The 17,960-nt window shown below is 35.2% G+C and overlaps 1 protein-coding gene and 1 long non-coding RNA gene across 4 annotated transcripts in view; one reads left to right on the top strand and one right to left on the bottom strand.

Annotated features, from left to right (window-relative positions):
• LOC148214615 (uncharacterized) overlaps positions 1-16,078 on the top strand; it is a 137,894-nt gene extending 121,816 nt beyond the window's left edge. Inside the window, exon 4 of the long non-coding RNA XR_015797962.1 lies at positions 15,781-16,078. This is a non-coding gene — a long non-coding RNA (uncharacterized LOC148214615). The remainder of the gene's footprint in view (positions 1-15,780) is intronic.
• Positions 1-17,960, bottom strand: part of ULK4 (unc-51 like kinase 4) — a 183,322-nt gene that overhangs the window by 141,035 nt on the left and 24,327 nt on the right. For all 3 annotated transcript variants that reach the window (XM_088150921.1, XM_088150922.1, XM_088150923.1), the window contains one exon: positions 13,435-13,542. In XM_088150921.1, the coding sequence (XP_088007047.1) occupies positions 13,435-13,542 (108 nt within the window). The remainder of the gene's footprint in view (positions 1-13,434; positions 13,543-17,960) is intronic.

A 17,960-nucleotide genomic window follows, 5' to 3' on the forward strand; every position in this document is an offset into this window, starting at 1 on the left:
AACAGAAAACACTTTTTTAGGTTTTACTTCAATATGAAACTATGTTAAAGAGAAATAATTTATATTACCAATATCAAAAAAGCATGGAATTGTACTGATGTCAATTTTACTGAAGATATAATAGGATTCCCACCTGAATGTGAATGAACAGCAGTTTCTAGATTATTATTATTATAAATACAGACATACAGACATACATACCAACCCTATAGCTGGACATAAATTGCCAGTTACAGAAGGCTTATTATGTGACTAGAATGTAATAGCTTTATGAAGAAGGATTTCTTTCAGTTACAATAATCAAGTTTTTAAACAAATCTGAAGTAACAGAATTTATGATATCCTGTCTAACATTTATATCTACTGTAATGGAACTTATCTGATGCTGAAAATTATCAAGGATGAATTCCATTATGCTCCTTAATTCCACAGTTATTGTCCATAGATCATTTTAAACATTATCTTTAGGCATTGCTTCCCCCTCTCAAAAAACCCCTATGTCCACAAGGTAATTCCTTCCTTCTCCAATCTCCCCCCACCCCACTCATCACAAGATATATCCTTGATAAATCATACTCTCCATTTTCCTTCTCCTCAGATTTCACCTATAGACTTACCCTAAGCACAAAATTCTTTTTTCAGCATTTAGGGAATGTTTCATTCGACCAGATCAGAAGCTGTAGTACTATAATTTACTGTGGATCCCAAATCCAAAATGAAATTCAAAGAACTGAAACACTGTGCTTCCCTTCATTATATAAAAGCCATAAATAGCTGAAACAATAAACACCAACACTATTTTTATAAAAATAACATTTTCAAAGGGACTTAGGTTTGTCTAATTTCAGGAAAAAATGGTGCAGGAACAATATTTTAGATACTGATTTTAAAAAGAATCTTTGATTTTGATGAGAATTATATTCATGGGCACACTGGACTCTTCTGAGGTGATAAACCTGCAAAGTTTTAGAAAGAGAGGCGCAAAGCTTTTTATGCACAAAGAAGCTCATCTTATTTGAAAATACTACACACTGTCTAGCAATAGGAAAACTATAGACATTATAGAAACATGCCTGGCTAAGAAATCTATTAAATTGTATATAATAGGTACAATAGTTTGTATATTGGTCTGGGATGGGGAGATAATCTAACATTCAGCATTCCTTGCAAAAGCACTGTGATTGGAAATTCTGAGATTGGAAATTAGATCTGTTAGAAGATGGAAAGATTCGGCATTATCCACAATGGAGGAATGATTGGTGAAGATGATGGAACTTGCTGAGATGGCTAAATTATCTTCTTTGATCACAGAAAAAACAATATCTATGTTTATTGCTGACTGGAAACCCCTTATAGACGTTTTGCATAAAATAGAAAAAAATTAACTTATGATTTATGGTTTTGATGATTAGATAGGATAATTAGAGAAAGAAGAGAATCATGTTGTAATCATAGAATAAGAGGTAAATTTACAATTGTACTTATAACTGCTGTAAAGAAGATCAGAAGCCACTTCTTTATATCTTCTTTCTTTCTTTTCTAGTTTTCTTTTACTTTTTTCCCCTTTCTGCATTTTTAGCTTTCTCCTTGATTTATTTCCTTTCCTTTTCTTATTTTATATTATTTTGTATTAGTTAGTTGTATTATTTTTCTCTTCCTTTTTAAAAAATAAAAATTTATATATATATAAAAAGAAATTAGATCTGTTAGTAGCTTAATTCTTCTCCCATCTCATATCTTATTTCCTTCCCTGGTGTTTTCTGTATATGGAAAAGCAAACCCAATACTTTGATTTTCTGCATCCCTTCAAAGTGCTTAAGAGAATTTGCAAGGTCCTCAGTTTGCTTTTGGTTGCTTTGAAGAAAACTCTGCTTTCTTTTATGGAGCATGGAACTGAATAGGAAAACAATCCCATCCAGTTCAGGATTTGGCCAAAGCTAATTAATATCTTACTTCAAACTTCTCTCTGATACAGTTCACATTATTTCCTCTTTTCATTTGTATTTTCTACTCATTTAAGAAAAATGTTAAGAAAAGTTTCCTTCCTCTTCATTTTTGGGTTAGCTATATAAGAGAATGCTAGCAAACTATATTATTCTATAATTTTGTTCCATATACCAAATAATAAAGGCTGAAGCTGGGAGGGAGTGGGAGATAGAAGTGCTCTAGCCAGACAGAACTGTTGAATAAATATTGAGCAGCTGTCTTCCTAACTCAAGACTGAGAAAAGAATAATCAAAAGTCCACCGACTCAAGAATGTGGGAGAATCCTCTCCACTCTCCATTCTCCAACCTGACCTTTTACAGCTTAAAACTATACATAAACCTCAAGGGTTGTTTATTTATTTGTTTATTATGCTTGCATGTTACCCATTCCCACAGGCTTTGGTGGCTAACAATGACAAAAGATAAAATACCACCCAAACCCCAATAAATATAAATACAAAAATAGGTAGATCCTCAAGATTTTCCTGAAGCCAAGGAAGGCAAATTGAATTTCTACAGGGAGAGAGTTTCAAAGAGTGGGGGTGGCCACCAAGAACATCCATCTCCAGAGCCTCATAAAGTGACAATCCCAGAGACACGTGACCTGGAGAAAGTTGACATTATTTGATTTGGTTGGACAGGCAGATTAATATGAGAGAAGGTGGTATCTCAGATATCCAGATCTGGTGCCATTTCAAAATGAAAACCAGCACCCTGAATCACACCCAGAAGCCAAATGTAACCAACGTAGCTCCTGAAGCAACAGGGTCACCTGAATATATCAAAATACACTTATCACTGCTCAGAATGTTGCATTTTGCACCAGTTGCAGTTTCTGGGTGTTCTTCAAGGGTAACTCCATGTACAGTGTGTTACAGTAGTCCAAGCAGGAGATGACTAGGGCATTAGTGATTGTGAATAGGATGAACTCCTCCAGAGACTTCATATAGATATTAAAAAGAAGACTGCAGAGAAGAGAGACTTCTCAGGCACTCCACAAAATACAGGTCTCTGGGAAGATTTCTTTTCACTCACCACTACCATCAGCAGCCAAACACCTCAGGAAAGAGAACCACCTGCAGTGTCCATATCTATGAGATTAGTTAGCAATGAATTGAAAATCCAGTACATAGCTATTCTCAAGTAAGTTTTATGAATTGAAAATTAATAAGTATATTCTTTTTCTACAGACTATTTATATCTCCGCACCTCCAAAAGAAAATAGTAACATATAATCTAAAATATTTAGATTACCAGAGTTCTTTTTAGATTAGGCAGATTTATTTAAGTTTGGAGAAAGAAATCCATTTATATCTCAGAGCATCAAAATATCTCATACTGAAGTAATTGTTATTTTTCCATGTTCAGTCTGAAATCATAATATTATAAATCTTATAATCTTGGATTTGTTTTTCCCAATTACATAGCAAAATTCTCACATGTATGACTACACCATTTCTTTTTTTGTCTAAGGCCACACATTTTTAACCAAGATGCTTATATTCCAACAAATTTACATTGCCTTTTTTAATATGAATCTCCTGAAGTGAAGACATGTAATATGTGCATTTTCTATTTTTAGCTTCAAAAATATTTTTGTTTTTAAATGGGCTACTCATCCAATTAATATTAATTGAAAATATTTTAATTTGTTTCATGTCAACTATCAAGTTAATTTATTGAGAAACAGCAACTGCTGTTTTGATTTTCTATGTTCTTGATCTTTTTTCCACTGTTCCATCACTGCCAATGACTCAAGCATTTTGTTCACATCACTGAGTATTACTGCTACCATCCATAAAGGCCTCTAGGCAGAATGGAGTAGTCCTCCTATATATGATATTCCTTCCTTGAAGAATAGCTGCAAAAATCTCAGCTCTCTTTTTCAAACAGATTCAGAGGCACACCAGTAGAAGCTCAATTATTGTGTCTCTCAATTTTAAAGGAGTATCACAACTTTTTAATTGTAGCACTGCTTCTTTTGTCTTGAGATACATTAATGTAATATGTATATCATGTTGCAATTTTCTTTTTTGTGCTAAATTTTGAGTAAGTTTTTCATTTCTCTTTCTAAAGTTTCTCTCCCAAAATTTTCAGATAACATCTTTGAATTTTAAATTACATTTAGGCATTTCTGCCACATGTAATCTGGTCTCCAACTTTTATCTCTGACCTTGAAGATAGTTCTTGATGTCCAATTTAAATGTTTTAATTTATCATTTTGTTCTAATTTGATCATTAATTTGTCATTATTTATCATTAAAATTAATCTTGAGAGAATTCCATTTTGTTTCTAAGTCTCGCTGGTTTTGTTGAATGAATTTGGTTATATCATCTCCTGCTGCGTGCATTTCTTGTTGAAATTTAACAATTCATCTGTGAAAAAACATTTGGTTTATGGGAGGGCGGAGCTGGCGTCGCGGCGATACGGCGGGCGATCCTGGGCTCCCAGGATGGCAGCCGATATCTCCTCCCCCGGACGGTCCCGATGGACCTAAGCCGTCCCGTAGAGATGGCGATCGCAAAGGGCACGTCCCGCGGATCTCAGGGACGCCGCAAGTCCCAGATTGATCCGGGGAGAAGCTCTTGAAGCCGGCGGAGGAGAGCCAGCCAAAATGGCTGCGAAAGCCGGGGCAGCTCCAAAGGAAGAAGGAAGAGAAGGGTGTCAACTGGGTGAGATGGACTTTTACTATTTAACTATTCTTAGAGAACACCTTAAGTAACTTAAAGAGATTTTTAAAAGTGAAGAAAAGTGGATTAAGCGGCGAGATCGAGCCTTATAAAAAAAGGGGGGAAATTTTTTTTTTCTTTTCAACTTTCCCTTTTTAGTGGATTTGGCAAGATGTTTTTCTCTTAAAAAAAAAATTTTTTTTAACTGGATTGGCTTTTTCTTTTTAATACTCAATAACTTTTTATTTTAAGCCTTTTTTTTGACTAAGATTTCTTTATTGTTGTAAGAAATTTTTACTTTTTGATTTTGAAATGGGGAAAGTGGAGTTAAGAGAAAGTAAATGAAAGAAAGTTGCACTGCCATCTAGAGGCTCGACATAGTGCTTTTTTTCTTCTATTGTGACGCATGCTCAAGGACCCTGTGCTTTCTAAAAAGATAGTGGGATGTGCATGTTTATACAGGTGCCATCCGTAACTATAAACAAGAAAGTGGAGTTGAAAGCGATTTTGAAAATATCAAGATGGAAAGTTTGAGCTAGTCACAAGAGCCCTGATTAGTGGTAGTAGCTCTTCTTTCTGCTAGAAGCTCTGCTTTGCTCTCCACTCCCCCCTCAGTTGGATTTTTTTTTAAAGAGACTTAGTCTTTTCCCTCCTCTTCCTTTTTTTTTTTTTCTCCTCTTGCTTTTTTTTTTTTTCTTATTTTTGGCAAGAACAAAGATAAAGAATCCTTTGACTCAATGAAGGTTTATCAAGATAATAAACTATACGAGAAACACAATGCAGAAAAAGATCTCTAAACTATTGAGGATGACTATAAAAAACTGGAAGAAGAGCTGCAGAAATTCCCGCAAAAAAAAAAAGAAAAAAAGATACTAAAGCTAAAATGGACTTAACATAAAACGGGATCAATGGAAAAGGAAGAAATAGTACAAGAAATCAGAAACATTAAACAGAATTATTGTGGTTAATTAACTGATAAATGAAGAGGGACAGACTTGTTCTTGGCACTGAGGGTGAGAAAAAGATTATACAAGATTATAATGGAAAATCGTACTAAAAGAATGCACAAAAAGAAGAAGTAAAACAATATTGAAAGAAACTACTTCAGATGTTTAAAGAAAAAACGAGGGGAATACAATAATGATGGAACTGACAGAAGCTTCAAAAAGCAGAATGTTTGAAAGGACATTTATTATTGCTTTCTCTTATCCAATAATATAGAAAAAGGAATAAACAGTTAGATATTTTGGGATATTGAATGAAAAGGGTGAACTCAAAATTATGCAAGCGCTGGAATAAAGTATAAATCTGAGATATATAGTTAAAAATTGTATTTGATTCTAAATATTTTAAGAGATTAGACATTTACATATGGTTGAATATAGTAACATATAGATTTTAAATTAGAGATATTTTTGTTGAAACATGTAGTGAAGAATCTGGTTAGAACTGTAACCCGGTTAGAACTGTAACTGACATTGTAACTGATACTGGTTAGAACTGTAACTTTTAAGAATTGGAAAAATTAAAAATTACTTATGCAGGAGGAAGTTATTGAAAATTATGAAATGTGCAGAGATGAGTTAAACTGAGATTTGAAATTAGAGTAAGAAGATAAGTAACTTGTTTTTATTAATGATTGGATGAGAAAATATAGTAATGTAATGGATTAGGAAACTTTATAATAGAAATTTGATATTAATTATTATATATATACACATATAATCGATAGATGAAAATGTATTACTAATCCTATTGAAAGTTAAAATTTCTTGTAATAAATGATTTTATAGATTAGCTATGAATGATTAATAATTGTTAATTGATAAGTATACAAGTATATTTTGAATAGATGATATGAGAATTTAAGATTATGAAAGGGGCACCAACAAGTTGGTAACTGGTTGACACACGCTATAAAATGGAAGATGCTCTTTTTTTTATGCCTTTTTATGGTTTTGTTTGTCCATGTATGTTTTGTGTTTGTTGTAAAAATAAAAAAATATTAAAAAAAAAAAACATTTGGTTTATGATAAAGTAATACAGGAACCAGTTATTGTTGGTTGTTATGATGAATGTTGATCCTCTTCTGATTTTGTCATCCCTTGCTCTCCTCTCCTACTCATTTTTGGTAAGTAAAAGTAATTTTGTGCCCATAATAATTTTTTTATTTAGCAGGTCGAAGAAAATATATACAGTAAGATGTTAAATGAAAAAAAAATCATTTATTCCTAAATATTGTAAGGTATAAATGGCTGTATAATACAAAGAGGAATGGAGAAAGCTCTTAAAAGTATTATAAACCATGAAAAAAAAGCTGGCTAAACATGTTCAATTCTTAAAGAAAACTTTATGAATTCAGTCATTCTCTATTCTGAAATTTGCAGCATGTAAATGTATCTGAAATGTAGTATGATTATAATCTGTGTTTTTCCCCCAGTCTGAATATTTAAATTTCATTTAAATTTCTCACTTCATTTTAAAAGTAGTTTTTTTTTAAAAATTGCTCGTTTTTTTTTTTTTTAAAGCTTCAGATATTCCTAGTATAGGAGCTCCCTCTTGTGGTTAACGATTTCTATAGAAAAGGATGAGGATTTATTTAAATTGTCAAGGCGTAGACCAAACAAAGTCAAATGTAACAAAGTAAGTCCAAATTAGACAAACAGGATAGTAATCACAGTCAATTGTCCCCGAGTTGATATAGTTCTTGTTTCTGTTATTATGTTAAAAGTACAATCTTTTCTTAATCTGAACGTTTTATGGGTTTCTCACAAAAACAGAAAAGGAAAAAACATGGAGGAAAGAAAAAGTAAAAACAAATGAAATTTAAAAAGTACAGTGTTCACTCAAAAACCCTTGCTATATTAACTATGTAATTCACACCTTTTTGTATTCCTTTCAGAAGCAGATTTATGGCTTTAAGACTAATATAAAGACAATTAAGCAATTAAGCATCCAAGAAGAGAAAATAAACAAAGTTGCTTTGGGAAACAAATTAAACTGCCATCCTAGGTCATAAAAACAAATCCTAAAATAGGAAAAGTTCAAAAGATCTTAATAGAAGAAGAGAGGAGTATTTTGCTATCGGAGGTTCCCAAATTTTCTTTCATGGAAGCCTTAGTATCTTGGTGATTTTTTCCATGATGCCCCCAGGCCAAAACTATGAACTACCACAAGCTAGTAGTTTGCAATCCTGTGGCACCCCTGTGAATTTGCAGAGTTTGGAAACAGTGGTGCTACATAATTATAAACTTTGATTCAGGTTTTAATCAAAGTTTATAACTGCTTAGCACTACCATTCCTGAACAGTTCAGCTAATTCTTATTGGCTGACGTCCGTGGATAGCTTTTGGAGAAAGATGAAAATCTCCATGAAGGTTTTATAATCCTCTGGGATTGTTCTCTTCAGAACAGCCCTCAGAGGAGAACCACTCTTCTGCTAGATTTTTGACAGTTGACAATCATCAAGAATAATCTATTTCTATGGAACATATATAGCAATATGGTTTAGTATTAGGATATCAGATTAAAAAGACTCAAATGGAACTTAGTAAAATAAAATGGCAGATATCTTCAGATAAAAAGATTAAACATGCTGTGGAAAAATATAAAAAGTTAAAATGAATCTTAAGCAGTAAAAATGAATATTCTATCAAGGATCAACTTTTTATTTAAAATTATTCCAATAAGAACTGGAGAAAAGTTATTGAATGAATGGCAAAGACAAATAACTAACTTCCTTTGGTCAAATAAAAAACTGATTAATTTAAAGATTTTGCAAGTCATGAAAGAACAATGTGGACTAGCTACATCAAATCTTCAACTACATTTGGAATACAGACTGGATTATATTCAAAGCAAGTACAAAAAAAGGTAGAATACTCAGAGACTTAACCAAATTTGAAAAGCTTATAATTCAACATTTAGAATACCTGTTAGGTGTTACTGAAATATGATTCAGGAACTGAGCAAGTTAAACATCATATGATTAAATGGATGCAGTACCTAAACAGGACAACTGATACATAACAATGATAATATTTATGAGCGATAAATATTAAATTTACTGTGAATATTACACTTAGAGAAAATTGGTACAAGATGTTTTGGTAAATTGGTACCAGTATTGATTGCCAAAATAGATAACTCATATTTTAAAAAATGCTAGAAATACAATAAACAGATTGAATCATTTTGGTGGCAATGTCACAAAACTCTAGTTTTGGAAGATGACTCATTACAGAATAAAACAAACTTAAATATTGACTTTTCTTTCCTGCCAATTATTTTTCTGTTAAGCATAACAAAACCTTATGTTCCTACAAAATAGTTAGGCTTCACTCTGTATATGATAACAGCTGCTCAGATATTTTAAGCTTCTTACTAGAGATTACACATAATTCCTTCTTTGTAAAAAAAAAAAAAAATGGCTGAGTAAACTATTGAAATATGTATCAATGTCAAAAAAACTTCACATTTAGAAAATATGAATTCAATTTAACTTGGAAACCATATATGGACTTTAATTCTGCACATGGATCTATACATCTGAAATTTGGGTTTTTCTTAATATAAGGCTTTAAAATAGTAATCCTTGCTTGATTTGTGATAACAAGGACAGACATTTTGAGATTAGATGGAAACTCATATTAATTATTTATTCTGATTGAGGATTCTTATCATTTTGGCTGCCTTTGCTAATTACTGAATATTGATTTGATTTTAATTGTTATTTTAAAATGCTAAATTGGCATAAGATCATTTTATATACAGTACTAATCCAATATTATGCTTAAAATTCTTATTCAATTTTATAGCTTATAAATTTTTCTATTTTTTTATCTTTTATTTTTCTTTTCTTTTTTCTTGGTGCACTTTCAAATCTCTGTTAAATAAAACAGGAAAAGCAGTACTGTTTAGCAATAGCCTCCCTAACCTCATGAAAGAGGAGACTCATATGCATCTTCTCCCAAGTATACTTTCTTGGTTGCCTTGAATCTAGTTGAAGTATGCAGTCCTGTAAGCACCCAGGGGCCAAGTGACATAGGGTTTTATAATCAAAACTACTGGCAATCAATGCAGTACCCAACAAGTGTAATATGCTCATAGCAATTAATGCCAGTCAACAACCAGGCTGCAACATTTTGAACTAATTGAGATTTCCAAGTGGTTTTCAAAGAAAGCCCATTGAGGAGGTCTGAGTGTTGATAAGGGTGTGAGGCAAGAGTCACTTTAGCCAGACCTTGTTCTTCCAGGAAGGGCTGCAACTGGTACACCAGACAAAAACAGGCAAAGGGCCTCCTGACCACAGCCTCCATCTGCCTATCAAGTAGCAGACTTAAGTCCAGAAGGACCCCAAGTCATGGACTTGCTCCCTCAAAGGCAGAGCAATTCCTTTAAGAGACAATCCTGGAGCTGGCAGAGAGCCATACTTATTTACTTACTTACTAGCTAGCTAGCTAGCTAGCTAATTAAGTAAATAAATAAATAAATAGTAACTTTTGTCTTGCTTTGGTTTGGTTTTATTCTATTTTGTCTCACCCACACTCTGACAGCCTCCGTGGGGCAGGATCAGCATCTCCAATTGGGCCCAGGGTGGCAATATAAAGCTGAATAAAATCAGCATATTGATGGTGTCACCCTGAACTGTTGGATGACTTCTCCCAGTAGCTTTATATTAAATAGCAAGGGGGAAAGGACTGACCACTGCAGCATCCCTCAACAGAACAGCCACTAGGCTGGCCTCTCATGCCCATCTACCACTGATTGGAATAATCTATTAAGGTAGGATTGGAATTTCTGCAAGACTCTGCCCCCAATGTCTAACCGTTGTAGGCAGTCCAGAAAAATGCTATGGTCCCTGGTATCAGATGCTGCAGAAAGCTCACATAGGACTAGAATGGGTATACTTCCTCATCAAGGTCCTGACAGAAATAATCCACTAAAGTGACCTCTGCAGGCTCATGCATGCCTGGGCCTGAACCCTGAATGAAAAGGGTAAAATGATTTAAAACTGCAGGAAGACATTTCAAGACCATTTTTGAGACAAGAAAAATGAGATTAATTAATGCAAGGGGTTCTCAATATTTGTGCTACTGCAATCCCTGAAATAACAAAATTTGTGCAACCTTTCCATGAATAAAATTAATGATTTCATTGGGGGTAGAGATTGGCAATAAATATGCTACCTATTAAAATATATGGAGCTTTCACCATGCTTTCTTGACCAAGGTTTACTTTTATTAGCATTACTAAGAAAGACTTAATTTTGAAAATCTAGAAATTTGAAATAGCGGATAACAATCCTGAACTTCTACAGGCACTACAAAGACTACAGTATACTAGTACATGCCACTCTGGAAGTCATCAGCAGGGGAAACCAAATGCAATCACAACATTGCCCGAAGGTTTTAACAGATGGCTAGACTCACAAGTTTTTTAGCTTCAAGTGAATATTTCTCCATATTCACTTGAAGCTCTGAGCTTGCCCAGGCAAAAGAGGAACAATTTTTGACAGTGCTCCTGGGGTGTTTCCAAGATAGTAAGACTGTAACAACTCATATCTAGAAACTGTTTTTTTATTTCCACCACCAGCTAAACTCTAGCTGCATTTCTCCCCTTTGAACACCGGGGAGCTATTTTTTTTTTATCTGCCAAAAGCTTTTCAAAGTTACTTTTACTAACTACAGTAGTATGGAGAATAAGAAAAAGTGACCAAGGATGAGCCCAAAGAACTCCAAGCCACAACAATATTTAAAAGGCTCTAAACAATGGAGGATTTTACAGGCAGATGAATTACTAAGTACACTGGACTCCTTTGTAGTCTCAAATGCGTATGCTCCATTGACTGAGGCATTGTCTACTAAGAATATTGTAGAATTTGTATCTAATGATAATGAAGCAGGAGACTTACAACAGTTGGAATCAACTCAGCATGTTCTATCTAAAATAGCTTTGGAGGATGGTGGAATTTATACTAATCACCTAGAGGCTTGAAATAATACTTGTCCTCCTCTATTATCTCTCTCAATAGAACCTGTTGCCAAGGAATGCCTTTTGATCTCAGAGACTGTATCTTTGTTATTTACTAAAATTAACAGCATGCAGGAAATACTTGAAGGGCTGGAGACTAGAATAGAAGCTCTCCTATTATTGTAGCAAAACAGAGGAAGCCTGTGGCCAATCCTACTGCTCCTCTTCCAACCCCTTCTGAAAAGGGTTGTTTTGTTTGTTTTGTTTTTTAACTGAGCACAACCGGGCTGAACAAACCTCAGGGCCAAGTGCATGTAGCTGAGCACTTACACTAGCCACCCACTATTAAAACAATTATTTTCCTTTCTTACCAATGGTAAGTGCTTCTAACAATCCCCATGAATACCTGAGTTGTTGGGAGAATAAAAGACAAGAATATATTTTCACTGGCTCAGTTGCTTAGAAGTCAACCCCACCAAACTGACTTGCTATCTGTATGGCCCATATCACAAGAAGAAATTACTGCTTATATTTAAGCAACCCAAGAATGCTTCTGAGGATGGGGAAATTCCTTGCTAACTTTCAAATTTATGCTCAGGGTGTGTTTAAAGATATCCCTCCTAGATATTTATTGGGGGACAAGCTGCTAGATCCTTGGAGAATTTTTAAAAACTGGAAATGAAGCAGTCTCAAAAGAGAGATAATCCTATAGGAAATAATGCCAACTTATTAATGCCATTCCAAAGACTTGGCTCAATAAATACCTTTAGCCAATCTATGATTACTAAAGCCCCTGTGATGACATCTTGAAAAATTGTCTAGTCTTCACCTAAGTCTGAACCAAGCCATAATTTCAATGTAAACAAAGGGAGAAGGCATTTATTATAACTCATGATAGACCTAAATTGGAGATGGAAAAGCATATTCAGGAATTTATCTCTAATATTAATAGTAAAAACTGCCTTAATTCTAGTCTGATTGATGATGGTGAACTCAGTCGCTTGGCACAGCGCATGACTTCTGAACTTGTAACTCTTAAAGCATTGATTCACACTCTAGCTGAATCTCCTTCATTAGCCCTGCATCCTCCTAAACATAATAAGAACTACAGCATCCTCAGATTATGAAACAGACCCATGCATTCTAGCTAAACATTTAATTCCCTGGTACATCCAAATTCCAAATCTAAATCTCTGGCGTAAGAATTAATAGAAGCTAGCGCTACTGATCAGGTTGTTGTAGTTCCTTTTCAGAAATGTCTGAAACTTCCATCACAAATAGCTACTCTATCGTGATCTATTAATCTAGCAGTGGATTTTTCTCTGCCTTTTTTTACCATACGCTGAAACCCTAGATGATGATATGATTTATGTATCTGTCTCCACTTCTTAATCAATTTTGATCAATGTCTTGTGGATAAAATAATAATTTCTGCAGATGTTGCCTTAGACCCATGTTGCTCAACTTAACCACCTGATCTAACAACCATAAAAGATGCATTTTGAAAATTCCTAATTGGGAATTAATACAAACTGGAGAGTTCACTTATGTACATGGAGCATAGCTGATTGGTCAGTTAAATCCCAAGACTCTTCTTTTGTAACCTATTTAAAATAGTGCTCCCACTTCACCTGTACAATCTTGATGAGCTTTAAAAATGTTTGCATTCCCTCTCTTTAAATTACTTACAACCACCAGGAGATTGTAACTTACACTTTGAGAATCCCAGGATTAATGCCTAAAAATGAATACATTTTGTTAAACTCCTAAAAAATGGATAAAAGATTTTAATAAAACTTTATCTTACCTGCTTGGCCACAAGATAAAGCAACTCCCCAAGAGTAGGTAAAAGACACTGTTTTAGTTTGCTGTTTCTGAAGTTTTCTCTTATCAGTTCAGTTAAGACAGTGACTGCCTGGAGCAACAATGACAATAAAAAGCATATTAATTTGGATAGCATGTAAAACAAAACAGAGAACAATAACTACTAGTTTTCAGAGAAAGGAAAACAAAGGAGATCAAAGATAGAGTCAAAATAGGGATGCTGCAAGGTTTGAGGATGAGAACAGCGAAGGACCAGTGAGGGGCTGCCTGGGCAAGAAACTGTGATGGGCAGGGGAAATTCCCACACGTATGCCTTGACAGGCTGGCCATCCTACTCTAGTGATTCCCCAATTATCACTTGATTTAATAAAAGAAGACAGCATACTGTTTCTGCAACTGATGTGAACTGAAGTGAATCTAAAATACTGGCTGTTGATTTAATTTTAAACAAATAATTTCTTATTCCTATGTCTCCTCATATCCAAGCAACAGAATAGGGAGATCTTCATCTAACCTTACGATAATCAGGAACTTGCTAAGTTCTACAAACGTCCAAATAGACTAGAATTTATGCACAACTGACACTACTTGGGGTTTAGAAAACAGGAGGAAAAAATTGGGGGAATTTCTGAGTTTATTATGCCTTTGTTTGGTAATACCATCCAAGATAAATATAGTAAATATAAAGAAATTCTATGTATTAATTTGCTTCTTTGTTATCCTATACTGTTTCTCTTTTTTAGTAAGCAATGTGGTTCTTACCTTGTTTGGGCTTTCTTTTTTCTTTTCTTTTTTAAAGAGGCTTAGAACACAAAATTTAGACTGGTATAGAGAAAATGTCTCAAAGCTATTCTCTACAATTTGTCTATGTTTTATGGTGTTCATTAGTAATACCCTGGTGACGAGAGGAGCTATTAAAAGTACTTCTTAACTGAATAAAAATCTGGAAAGACTTAGTATGTACTCCCCTGAGAATGGTTGTAGATAGACAGACTCTTCCACAATATGCCTAAGAATAACTATTCCATAACAGGAAGAAAATATTTTGCTGCAGTAAAAGTTTGAATAAAAGACCTCAGATTCTGGACAAACATATAAAGCATCAATACTATTGGATATTTTACGCACACACACTCAAAATATATAACATTAATATATGTTCTAATCAACTAATTCATATATGTATCTCCATACAGCAAGCTATTTAGAAAACTCTTCATACCATACACATTATTAAGCATGTTAGAGTACCTGAAAAATAGAAAGAAAATAAGAGTTTGGCAAGGGAGTTTGGCAGGGGAATTTAAAGGGGAGGCACTGTTTTTTCCTTCCTCTTTTCTTTTTTCTTTTCACTTTCTTCCAGTCGAGGCTAGTCCCACCCACAGAGACAGCTTCTGGGAGCTTGCAACCAGAAAGTAAAGGTCTGCATGAAAATAATGAACAGGGCAAAAGGGTGACTGGAGCCTTAAAAGAAAGTGTGCTTGTTGTCTTTGAATTTGTGATATCCAGAGGAAGAGGAACTGAGAAGAATTAGATCTACAGGATTTCAGAAAATTAGATTTTGATCCACCGTAATCTGCCAGCTGGAGCTGAAGCAAATACTAAGTTCCTAGACACAGTTCGTTGTCCTCTTGGTGCCACAATGAAACAGCTTGTTTGGAATAAATGGTCTGCCAGAGTAGCAAAAGATCCGGCTGTTCTAAACTCCTCCTCCAGTTTCATTACCAAATCTGCTCAGATTTCCCTGAGGAGGTATTAATACGCTACCAGTCTATTATCCTTCCACTCCAGGCTCCCCTGTCAAGACTATCCTCAGACTGTTACATCTTCCTCTGCATTTAACTTGGTTTGATACTGACTATATCAAACAAAAAAAGCCCTCCTCCTTGCGGTAAATGCTTTCCAATGCAACAACTCTTTCAGTGCATTTCAACTGCTTTGTAGAGCAAAAATAATATCGATAAAGCTCTATTTAAAATCAAAGAAAAGGCAAGCTATGAGACAGGAATGGGGGAGCTCAATTACATCTGCTAAGCTTAAGAATCCTTCTTGGTTCTGGCAATTAGTTACCAGCTTTCTTAATAATAGAGACTTTGGTCCAACCTGCAATCTATCTGGGATAATGATTTTCACCTCAATCTCAGCCTGGTTCCTTACTTTACAGCTTGTCTGATTTTTTTTCTTTCCAAATGTGTGCGTACCAGCTTCCCACCTCTGCTGTTTTGTTGGGATGCTGCAAAAACATCCCCTCATATTAGTGCATTCACTCTTGTGGGAATGGCTCAGTAGCTTCTTTGAGACACATGCTTCTTTTCTGCTCTCTTCACAGGGAATTCTGGATTATTTTCATCCATCCCATCCTGATGATATTCTCAACTATAGAGCATGATTTCTAGCTGACATTTCATCTATCCAACCAGGATTCAGCTGTATCTTCCAGGATTGCTCAATTTTGTTTCTATATGTAGTATTCATCTTTTGTTGTGACTGAAGAATTGTATTAATTTCTGGCTTTTACTTTTTATTTTATTATACCTTTTTATTTCTATCTTTGTATATTCATAGTATATATGCTTGTTTATTATATTTGATTTCTGGCCCATGGCTATAATAATACACATTTGGATTTGGATGTTCTATCTAATAGGTTGAAATCCTGAAAAATGAGGGAAATGCAGCTTAGTATACAGGTGAAACTCGAAAAATTAGAATATCGTGCAAATGTTCATTTATGTCAGGAAGGCAACTCAAAAGGTGAAACCAATATATGAGATAGACGCATTACATGCAAAGCAAGATATGTCAAGCCTTACTTTGGTATAATTGTGATGATTATGGCATACAGCTTATGAAAACCCCAAATTCACAATCTCAGAAAATTAGAATATTACATGACATCAATAACACAAGGATTGGAAATAGAACAATATCAGACCTCTGCAAAGCATAAGCATGCATATGTACTCAGTACTTGGTTTGGGCCCCTTTTGCAGCAATGACTGCCGCAATGCGGCGTGGCATGGATGCTATCAGCCTGTGGCACTGCTAAGGTGTTATGGAAGACCAGGATGCTTCAATAGCGGCCTTCAGCTCCGCTGCATTGTTCGGTCTCATGTCCCTCATCTTTCTCTTGCCAATGCCCCATAGATTCTCTATGGGGTTCAGGTCAGGCGAGTTTGCTGGCCAATCAAGCACAGTAATCCCATGGTCACTGAACCAGGTTTTGGTACTTTTGGCAGTGTGGGCAGGTGCCAAGTCCTGCTGGAAAATGAAGTCAGCATCCCCATAAAGCTCGTCTGCGGAAAGAAGCATGAAGTGCTCCAAAATCTCCTGGTAGACGGCTGCGTTGACCCTGGACTTAATGAAGCACAGTGGACCAACACCAGCAGATGACATGGCTCCCCAAATCAACAGAGACTGTAGAAACTTCACACTGGACTTCAAGCATCATGCATTGTGTGCCTCTCCATTCTTCCTCCAGACTCTGGGTCCTTGGTTCCCAAATAAGATGCAAAAGTTGTTCTCATCAGAAAAGAGGACTTTGGACCACTGGGCAATAGACCAGTTCTTTTTTTCTGTAGCCCAGGTAAGACGTTTCTGACGTTGTTTGTTGTTCGGGAGCGGCTTGACAAGAGGAATACGACATTTGAAGCCCATGTCCATTATCCGTCTGTGTGTGGTAGCTCTTGATGCCTCAGTCCACTCCTTGTGAAAGTCCCCAACACTTTTGAATGGCCTTTTCCTGACAATCCTCTCCAGGCTGCGGTCATCCCTGCTGCTTGTGCACCTTTTTCTACCACACTTTTCCCTTCCGCATAACCTTCTATTGATGTGCTTTGATACAACACTTTGGAAACATCCAACTTCTTTTGCAATTACCTTTTGGGGCTTTCCCTCCTTATGGAGGGTGTCAATGATGGTTTTCTGCACAACTGTCAGGTCAGCAGTCTTTCCCATGCTTGTGATTCCTACTGAACCAGCCTGAGAGACCATTTAAAGGCTCAGGAACCCTTTGCAGGTGTGATGGATTCATTAGCTGATTAGAGTGGGACACTTTGAGCCTAGAATATTGAACCTTTTCACACTATTCTAATTTTCTGAGATTGTGAATTTGGGGTTTTCATAAGCTGTATGCCATAATCATCACAATTATACCAAAGTAAGGCTTGACATATCTCGCTTTGCATGTAACACATCTATCTCATATATTGGTTTCACCTTTTGAGTTGCCTTACTGACATAAATGAACATTTGCACAATATTCTAATTTTTTGAGTTTCACCTGTATACAAGGAAAGGAAAGAACTTAGCTAATTTAAATGAATTCAAATCTCTAGGGTCAGATGGATTAAATCTCAGGGTACTGAAGAAACTAGCAGAGCTAATATTTGAGAACTTCAGAAGAACTGGTGAGGTCCCAAAAGACTGGAAGAGAGCAAATCTTCAAAAAGAGGAAGGAAGAAAATCTGGGAAATTACAAATCTGTCAGATGAAATCTATACCAAGCAA

The sequence above is a fragment of the Python bivittatus genome, unplaced genomic scaffold (genome assembly GCF_059951505.1).
Source record: "Python bivittatus isolate LINGU-HERP-01145 unplaced genomic scaffold, Pbiv_v1 ctg000610_np1212, whole genome shotgun sequence".
Lineage (NCBI taxonomy): Eukaryota > Metazoa > Chordata > Lepidosauria > Squamata > Pythonidae > Python > Python bivittatus.